The sequence below is a fragment of the Saimiri boliviensis genome, chromosome 10 (genome assembly GCF_048565385.1).
Source record: "Saimiri boliviensis isolate mSaiBol1 chromosome 10, mSaiBol1.pri, whole genome shotgun sequence".
Taxonomy (NCBI): domain Eukaryota; kingdom Metazoa; phylum Chordata; class Mammalia; order Primates; family Cebidae; genus Saimiri; species Saimiri boliviensis.
Window position 1 is genome coordinate 48,919,707 of NC_133458.1, and position 10,484 is coordinate 48,930,190.

At 37.3% G+C, this 10,484-nt stretch overlaps 1 protein-coding gene across 2 annotated transcripts in view; it reads left to right on the forward strand.

The window, feature by feature from the left end:
* Window positions 1-7,362, forward strand: part of SLC26A3 (solute carrier family 26 member 3) — a 41,495-nt gene extending 34,133 nt beyond the window's left edge. For both annotated transcript variants that reach the window (XM_003921095.4, XM_074379240.1), the window contains exons 19-21: window positions 2,285-2,427; window positions 2,555-2,620; window positions 6,961-7,362. In XM_003921095.4, coding sequence (XP_003921144.2) covers window positions 2,285-2,427; window positions 2,555-2,620; window positions 6,961-6,984 — 233 coding nt within the window. In that variant the 3' untranslated portion in view covers window positions 6,985-7,362. The remainder of the gene's footprint in view (window positions 1-2,284; window positions 2,428-2,554; window positions 2,621-6,960) is intronic.
* The last annotated feature ends 3,122 nt before the right edge of the window (window positions 7,363-10,484 follow it).

Genomic DNA, 10,484 nt, shown 5'->3' on the forward strand with positions numbered 1-10,484 from the left:
AAAGAAAGAGAGAAAGAAAGAAAAAGAAAAGAAAAGAAAGACTGGTGATCAGGGATGTCCAACAATATGACATTTTGAGTAGAGACTAGAATGAAATGAGGGAGTCAATCTTGACAGTACTTAGGGGGAGCTTTTTAGGGAGAGGAGACAAGTGGTACACGGGTCCTTAGAAAGGTATGAAATTGGCATCCTTCATCTCTCCCTTTCTGCTGGACCCTGTCCCTAAAATACACAGACATATTCTAGTTTCAAGTCTTTTTTTTTTTTTTTTTAACTTTTAAGTTCAGGGATGTTACGTAGGTAAACTCATGTCATGGGGTTTATTATACAGATTATTTCATCACCAGGTATTGTGATGAAATACAATACCTCGTGATGAAATAATCTGTATAATAAACCCCATGACATGAGTTTACCTACGTAACATCCCTGAACTTACGTAACATCCCTGTTTACCTACATAACAAACCTGTATTCATCATGCAGGTTTGTTATCTAGGTAAACTCATGTCATGGGGGTTTATTACACAGATTATTTCATCACCAGGTATTAGCCCTAGCATCCGTGAGCTATTTTTCCTGATCCTCTCACTCCTCCCACCCTCCACCCTCTGAAAGGCCCCAGTGTGGGTTATTCCCCTCTATGTCCATGTGTTCTCATCATTTAGCTCCCACTTATAAGTGAGAATATGCGGTATTTGGTTTTCTGTTCCTGCATTAGTTTACTAAGGATAATGGTCTCCAATTCCATGTACCTGCAAAGGATATAATATTGTTCTTTTTATGGCTATATAGTATTCCACTGTATATATGCACCAGGTTTTCTTTATCCAGTCTACCATGGATGGGCATTTAAGCTGATTCCATGTCTTTGCTATTGTGAATAGTGCAGCAATGAACATACACATACGTGCGTCTCTATAACAGAATGATTTATATTCCTTTGAGTGTATACCCAGTAATGGAATTGCTGGGTCAACTGGTTTTGACCCAGCAATTTGTCTTAGCTTCTGAGGAATCATTACACTGTTGGTGAGAGTGAAAATTAGTTCAACCCTTGTCAAACTTCCTTATAATTAAAAATATCCCCTTGATACCAGGAACCTTTAATTTACTAAACAATTTTACCCTTTTCCCATCATCCCAGCTATTTTTGGAAAGTATCTGTTCCTGCTGTCTCTGCTGCCTAGCATTCTTTTCAGTCTTTGTCAAAGATTATCACCTTCCTTCCCATTGCATGCCACCTACTCCATCCCAGGTCCTGGTGGCCACAATGCCCTCCATGCTCCCTCTCCCCCTGTCATTGAAAGCTTGCCTGTGAACAGAAGAATCCATCTCCATGATTGTGTACCTTCTCTTCCTCCACTTTTCTCCAAATCCTAGGCACTTTTAGATGGTATCTGTTCAAGTTTTCCCAGATACCAAGAAGAAACTTTCTCAGAATTTTTATAGTACATGATCTATATGTCTCTTGTATATTCAACAAAAAATATGAAGACATACTGTGTGCTGGAAATTATTTTAAAACTAAGAATACAATAAAGGAGAAAAACTAGATTGCTCCTTGCCCTCATTATTATACAACACTTTTCCTGTCAGTACTACAGGAATATATACACGTTCCATCTTCCTTGAGGGCAAGATTTAGGTCTTAATTTATCTTTTGATCCTTCTTATTACTCAGCCAGAGTTTTGCACATGGTAGACATAAGGTAATAGTTGGTTGAGTAATCTATGCAAACGAATGCTGTTTAGTGCCTACAAAAATGGGATTTCTCAAAGAAGATTAGAGAGGTAAGTAGTAAGGACGATGTTTTGTCATATAACCCATCAGCTTTGGGAAAATGGGCTACAATCAAGAACCACAGCATATCACCAGTCCATAAACATGTTCTATTTTGGCAGAATCCCAAACTTTAAATCCCATAAATTCAATAATGACCCACACTTGATACTCGAATCATTAAGCAGGGAGATCAACTCACTAGTCTCCTGCCTAAATGAATTAATTTTCTTCTAGGAGCTACTTTTTTTCATTTGCTCCTTTGCCTTCCTCCTTTTTACATTGGGGCATTAAATTTTTTTTTGTATTAGAAAGGTATTTGTTAGTTCCAAAAGACATTGTACTAATGATAGACTGCTATTGTACCACTGCAATGCACAAACAGTTAACGAAATGTCAAGGAAACGCACATTTGCAAATGAAAGGTGAAATTACTAACCTCAAGGTGAAACCTGTGGCCAAACAGTTGTTTCTTCCTAAGAGTTGTTTCTTTCTCTCCAGATGACTTCATTGAGAAGCTTACCAGATGTGAATTTTTTGATGATGAAGTCAAAAGCTCAATATTTTTCTTAACAATCCATGATGCCGTTTTGCATATTTTGATGAAGAAAGATTATAGTACTTCAAAGTTTAATTCCAGTCAGGTACCAGCTCTTTAATGACTTTCATAATTGCATAAGTAACCATCTGCTCTCCTTAAATGTCTCTTAATTTTTCAACATTAAAAACAAATCAGCCCCCTAGTTCATATGTCCATTCTCTTTTTCTCAGGAAAAAGACGGAAAAATGGATTTTACCATAAATACAAATGGAGGATTACGTAATCGGGAATATCAGGTAAGATTCTTCAACAGGTTTATCTTCATCTAGACATCACAGCAAAAAAAACCTTCAAAGTGGTGAGACCACTTGCTGCATTTGGCAGAAAGTCCAGCACTTGCTTGAGCCTCTGTGCCTCATCCCTAGAATACTGAAGCAATGCTAACCAATCTCACCGGGTGTTTTCAGGAAAAGAAACTCAGACCCGTATAAAAAAAGGATGAAAAAATAGTGATAATAGATCTCCGTTAATGCAATATTGAGCATTTTTTTTTTCAAAGCACTTACAACAATGCTCTTACTCTGGCCCTGTAATAATCCACGTGGCAGGGAAGATATTGCTATTCCCATTTACAGGTGAATTAGCAATGAAGCTGATAAGCTAACACACACCTCCCAATAGCCAGGTGCATGAGAAGTCCCTAGCATAGTGCCCAAACAATGAAACTTAAGTTTCCATCCTTCCTTCCTTACTAGAGTGAGTTGCCAATTCAGGGTTTAACTGGAGAGTCCCATTTTATTTTAGGTGTTCATTTCTGGAACAGTCAGTCCTTTAAAGCAATGTTTCTAGTTTGGGGAAAGTAGAATCACAAATTAAAATGAGTTTCCGCTGCAGGCCAGGTAGGTGGCAGGTGTATTACATTCATTATCTCAATCCTTATAACCATATACAAAGAAGATATCTTCATTTTCCAAACAAGAAAATAAGAAGCCCAGACAGCTTAATTGATTTGCTTGAGGTCACACACCAAGTGACTCCAGCAAGATCTTTCTGATGACAAGACCTGTCTTCTGTTCACTATAGTACACCATCTCTATCCTCTGGTGAAAGACTGGCGGATCCGGGGACCAAAGAAAGAATTTAATGATTGTCTTCAAGCATGGCAGTTGGCTGGTGGTATTTCTCTTAGTTGAAAGGTATCAAAAAAGAAATTTCTGTTCAAAATGAAAAAGAAATGTATAGCTTAAGATAAACCTTGGACTTATTAAGAGTGGTATCGGAGAGAGATCCAAGATGGCTGATCACTAGCAGCAGGGGATTGTAGCTCCCAGTGAAAGCTCAGAGAATGAGAGGACGCCACACTTTCAGACAAATTTTTGTTGCTCACGGACCAGGAGATTCCCAGCGGAGGAGCCCCAAGGGTCACCAGCGTGACTCTTGTGGCCGGTGCGGCGGTTCTTGGTGCAGAGTAAATGGGACTGGCTCCCCTTTTGGCCGACGTTTGGAGCTCCGGGAAGGCAGAGTCGTCTATTCAGCTGATTGAAGCATGGACTCAAGAAGGAAGCCAGACCGGAGATTCCTGGGCAGAAAAGCACCATCAATTTTAATGCGGCTGTTTTAGCCAGTGCAGTGGGTTGCTCAGATTCAGGAGCTGGGAATCAACAAGTTGGATGTCCACTCAGAAACCTAATTAGAAAGTCAGTAATTATAAAGACCACAGATGGATAAATATATAATGAAGGGAAGAAACCAGCCTAAAAAGGCTGAGAATACCCAAAATCAGAAGCCTCTCCCTCTACAGGGGATCACAGTTCCTCATCAGCAATGAAACAAGGCCTGATGGAGAATGAGTGTGTTCTGGAGAACGAGTGTGTTCCATTAACAGAAGTAGGCTTCAGAAGGTGGATGATAAGAAACTTCTGTGAGTTGAAAGAACTTGTTCTAACCCAATGCAAAGAAACTAAGAACTTTGAAAAAAGGTCTGACAAAATGCTAACGAGAATAGACAATTTAGAGAGGAATATAAATGAATTAATGGAGCTGAAAAACAACACGAGAACTTCATGAACTATGCAAAAGTTTTAACAGCCAAAATGATCAAGCAAAAGAAAGGATATCAGAGGTTGAAGACCAATTTAATGAAATAAAATGAGAAGACAAGATTAGAGAAAAAAGGATAAAAAGGAATGAGCAAAGTCTCCAAGAAATATGGGACTATGTGAAAAGATCTAATCTACATTTGATAGGTGTACTTGAATGTGACAAAGAGAATGAATCCAGGCTGGAAAATATTCTTCAGGATATCATTCAGGAAAAATTTCCCAACCTAGCGAGGCAGGATAATATTCAACTCCAGGTAATACAGAGAACACCACAAAGATATTCCTCAAGAAGACCAACCTCAAGGCACATAATTGTCAGATTCACCAGGGTTGAAATGAAGGAGAAAATACTAAGGGCAGACAGAGAGAAAGGTCAGGTCACCCACAAAGGGAAGCCTATCAGACTCATAGCAGATCTCTCAGCAGAAACCCTACAAGCCAGAAGAGAGTGGGGCCAATATTCAACATCCTTAAAGAAAAGAACTTTCAACCCAGAATTTCATATCCAGCCAAACTAAGCTTCACAAGTGAAGGAAAAATAAAATCTTTTGTGAACAAGCAAGTACTCAGAGATTTCATTACCACCACGCCTGCTTCACAAGAGCTTCTGAAAGAAGCACTACACATAGAAAGAAACAACCAGTATCAGCCTTCCCAAAAATATAACAAAAAGTAAAGAGCATCAACGTAATGAAGAATTTACATCAACTAATGGGCAAAACAGCCAGCTAACATTAAATGGCATATTAAACTCACATATATTATTATTAATCCTAAATTTAAATTGACTAAATCCCCCAATCAAATGACACAGCCAAAACCCATCGGTATGCTGCATCCAGACCCATCTCACATGTAAGGAAACACAAAGACTCAAAACAAAGAGATGGAGAAAGATTTACCAACCAAATGGAGAGCAAAAATAAATAAATAAATAAAAAGCAGGAGTTGCAATTCTCACCTCTGATAATATAGACTTTAAAGCAACAAAGATCAAAAGAGGCAAAGAAGGACATCACATAATGGTAAAAGGATCAATGCAAGAAGAGCTAACGATCCTAAATATATATGCACCCAATACAGGAACACCCAGATACATAAGACTTATAAAGAGACTTAGACTCCCATGCAATAATAGTGGGAGACTTCAACATCAATATTAGACAGATCAACGAGACAGAAAATTAACAAGGATATCCAGAACTTGAACTCAGATCCAGAACAAGTAAACTTACTAAACATTTATAGAAGTCTCCATTTTAAATACACAAAATATACACTCTTATCAGTACCACATCACACCTACTCACAGGTTTAAATGAAATATTGGTTGGCTTGTTTGTTATTTTGTTCCCTCATTTTTTTTTTCTTAAAAAAAAAAGCAGCATCATAACGTTCATAAAAATACATCTCTAACAAGGCTTCCAATCCCTCCTCTACCTCACCAGAATTGCTAACTTATTTACTGATTTATTTAAAAGAAAAACATATGTTTACTCAAAAGGGTAACAGAGCACAAGCTACTATGAAGAACTGAATGACTACTAAGGGCCAGAGCTATAGAAACAGATGTAAAAACCTTATGAAAAGAATAGACCTTAAGGAGATATATGCTCTTAACCCCGAACAGTGTCAAGTTCTCTGCAGCAATCATGACATTCAGTAAGAATTGAGGAGAAACAATTAGCTCCTTTACTCATGCAAAGAATCCAACATATCTAGATCAGTGGTTCTCAACCTTGGCTGCACTTTAGAGTCCCCAAGAGAGATTTTTAAAATTACTTATACCCAGGTCTTATCTCAGAACAATTAAATTAGAATTTCTAGGGCTGGGGGCCCAGAAAAAAAAAAAAAGAGTGAAAGGTCAGATGTAAAGCCATTCCAGAAAATTGGATAGACCTGAGGTAAGAGGTGAGCATAGATAAGCACCATGATTCTGTCTCCTGGGACTAGATTCCAGAGAAACCGAATAAAACCAGCCCTTTGCCTGAGTTCCTTAGAAGAAAAGCCTCGCACCAGAAACCCTCTCCTCAGTGATTGGATTTAGAATTGTCACCAAGTATTGGAGGCTAAAGTGTAGGAACAGCATTTAAACCTCATGTCAGACCCAAATGCTAGAGCCCATTGTCTAACAGAATAGCTAGCACAACGGTGCACCTTGGCTTCCCCACGTTAAAAAAAGAAACATTTAACACCATCTCTCTGTCTGGCTTCAAGGATGGTAAATCACCAGCTGTGGATACACCACCAGTGGTGACTGGGGTAAAAGCCCTTTGGATCAAACGTGAAGAAGGATATTGCTGCAACACATTGTACCATCGCTTTAAGTTAAATTAGGCCTTTGAATTACAATGTGGTGTCACATGGATCTATGCTAAATAAGTAGTGATGGAAGGTAATTGATCATTAAAATTCAAAACAAAACAAAACAAAAACCCTGATGTAACTCTGATAAATTCTAGCTCCTAAGATGTGATTATCGTTAACAGAACTTCACAAATATTTTAAAATGAGAATTTTCTGTCTTATTCCAGGTGCCAGTTGAAACAAGATTCTAATCAACATGTAATTCAGAGGGATCTTCATCGGACTGACATAAAAAGCAACTTTATACCCAGAAAGTTATTGATAAGTTCATACATTGTATGAGCATTTTTGACAATTCATGTTTCAAACTTTGGAACGAGATTGTTCTAGTACAGCATATTTTTCACATATCTAGTATGAAATTCTATATTCTTAATTTTATATCTTGTAGATTTATCAAAGGACAAAAATTATTTTGTTTATATGTATTTTTGTAGTACTGACAGATTTCCATCCTAGTCACTACCTTCATTCATCTGTTTAGCAGTATATTGACACCACTGTTTTGAATCTCATAATTTATACAGGTCATACTATTTCCATTAAAAAAAAATCAGTTGTACAGTGGATGTGTCTTGTTTTGTTAAATTTGTCAACCTTCTGAAACATGCTTGTTGTGGGTCCCATTATATAGTGGTCTGGCTGGAAACCTGCTTCATGAGAATCTTCTAACAGAACCCCTGTACTGAGGCTTCTTTGCTCAGATTTTCTTATTACTACTCCAGTTTCTTAAAGCATACCACGTCCTATCCAAATTTTAAACACAATCCTTCTAATGTGATATCTGTAACTATAGAGATGTAGTATGAAAACTATACAAGCTTAAAAAATGAGAATGCAAAGAAGGCGAAAAGAAAAGATTGGCAGCCAGTTCTTCCTGGTCTCAGTGGGAAGAAGTAAAAGAGACGGTAGGAAGAAGTATGAGCCTTTTCTTTTTTCACCTCTTGTTATTATTTGTAACAGATAGAGCAGAATAACAGCTGTAGAGCTCAGTTTATCTGGAGGAGGAGACTCAGCCCTTGCTTCTCATTTTCCACTGGCATGGCTCTTGGTGCAAATTCGTATTTTATTTATGTAACAGGTAGAAATTAAACATCAGCACCAACAGAACAATATTCAATGCCCTCTGTTAAAACATCAAACCACCTTGTCAATGGGCAAAGCTGTCCCGATTGTTTTAGCTCTTACCTCTGAACATTGTTGTCAAAGTACCTTTCCATTGTTAAGTGTCGTAGAGAGGGCTTGTCTATTGGACTTAAAACTACATACACAGAGGTAAAATAAACGTTATTTACACAGCCAATCTTAAAAGCAGGATATCAGCACTCTTTCATTTTCCAATTTTTTGCAAAGACAGGATCTATGTTGCCCAAGCTGTCTCGAACACCTGGCCTCAAGCAATCCTCCTGCCTCAGACTCCCAACATGTTGGCATTACAGGTGTGGGCCACTGTACCCGGCCACAGCACTCTTTATAACTGTGTTTCTTAAACGTTTTGAGTCATGGAGAACTAATAGAGTTTCATACACCCTATGGACTTTGGGGAAATAAATACACATACACACACACACAAACACAATTTACATATAAAATGCCTGCAGATCGTGGGTTAAGAACTTTTCCTCTAAAGAGGGCAGGAAGTAGAAATTGTAAACAGGAGCCTATTTACCTGTTCATTTGCTTTGAAGGTGAGGCAAATGCTTCATATAGGATTGTCACTGAGGTCTCCATCTTCCCAAAGGTGCCCTTTGCACTCTTCTTGCCAGGCACACACACACACACACACACACACACACACACACAAACCCCTCAAGAAACAAACACAAACACTTCAATTATTGTGCCCACATCACAGTACATTCAACCTTAACACCTTAGAGGTTCACTTATCCTTAACCTTAAATGTTTTTTTCTTGTAGGCCACTAAGGTTGGGTATACTTTGAGTAATGGGAATACATGGGGCTGAGCTACTTGCCTGCCTCGGAGCAAGTAATAGAAATTGACTAGTACCAAAATCTGCTCCCTAATTTAGGAAGAGGTCAAGAGACCATGTTACAAGATAAAAATAAACTTATAAAAACCAGAGCAAGAGTGAAGGAGAAGATGCAACTGGGAGACAGAACAACTTGGGAAGAGACAAATATATTTCGGAAATTAAGAAAGGGTGAAAGTAATACATGTCGAGCAGTTTATCTTTAAAATCATTTTATACATTATTTAAGCATTTGATACACAATTTTGTCTAAACACAGGAACTTACTACTTAGAAATGTAAATGAAATATTTTAAATGGCTGACCCTACACTGCATGAACCAACTGGATTTCAGTGTGTCAAGGCTGATCTACTAATCTTCTCCCCCTAATCTGCTCTACCAGCATCTTTTTTTATCTCAATTAATGACAACTCCATTTTTCTTAAGCTGATCAAGCCAAAAAATCCACCATGAAATCCTATTGACTCTCCTTTTAAAATATAAAGTCACTTAACTCTCAAAACAGCCCAATAATGTAGGTATTATGATTAGCCTTACTTTTTAAAAAAGCAAAGTAAATGAAGACTCAAAGAGAGCAAGGAACTAGTCTACCACATAGTTACGGGTGGTAAAGCCAGAAATGTGTCTGGATAGTTTAACCCTATACAACCCAGGCTTTTAATTATTAGAAAACATCACCTCCCAAAAGGAATTAAGAACTAAAAAAACTGATCTCACTAAAAACTGATCTATTACAAGGTAGGACTAAACTCAGGAATAATTATAGTTGCATTCCACAGATTTGTTCCAGTCACTAATTTAGCATTGTACAATTATATCCAGAAAAGCTGCTAGGAATTATTAATGTTCAGAATTAAATACATTTCTCTCTCATGGTTTTGTATGTATTTTGTATTTTTAAACATTATGATTTATTTCCTGGCCACTATACTTTGAATATAAGGACGTTTGAAGAAAATTTAAAGACTGTCAAGAACAATTCCTAGGTAAGTTAGAATGTAAACTTCTCAAGGGCAGAGACCATATCTACTTTGTTCATTATCATATAACCACATCTAACATATTTAATAGGTGTTTAATTTTATAAATCAATATTTCATATATATGTATATCCTTCCACAAGTCACTCACTTCCCACTTCTTGATACCTGGTAATGTTACCACCACCATCTTGTGTGTAAATTATTAAAACACCCTTCTGACTACTCCCTCTGCTTCCTCATAGCCTCCTTGGTCTTTTCTTATCCTACAGCCAGAATAATCCTTTTACCAAAAAAAAAAAAGTTTTAACATTTTTTGGTGAATAGATTTTTTTAAAAGAGGTCCTACCCAACTGTGAGAACTAAACTCATGACTTCTTGTTTCAATCCCATGATTCTACAGTGCCAAATATTTCAAAATTTTTAAAGATGGGGATGTGGGAAAATTAAGCACTAAAGTGTTCAGAATTCTGCCTTAAAACTCTTTCCCTCAATGATGGAAAACTGAAGGGGCATGAATCGAAACAAGCATCACTACCAAGTCTTTTACCTACTTCCCGTTAAGCCTATTATATCTGATATCGCTTTATTAGATTTGCATATACTGTATTAAGTAAACTGATTGGTTTCTAGGCCATAATTTAGCAAATTACAAATCAATGAAGGAGAGTAAGACCACTTCAATCAGAATATAGTATGTCTATATTAGTATGTT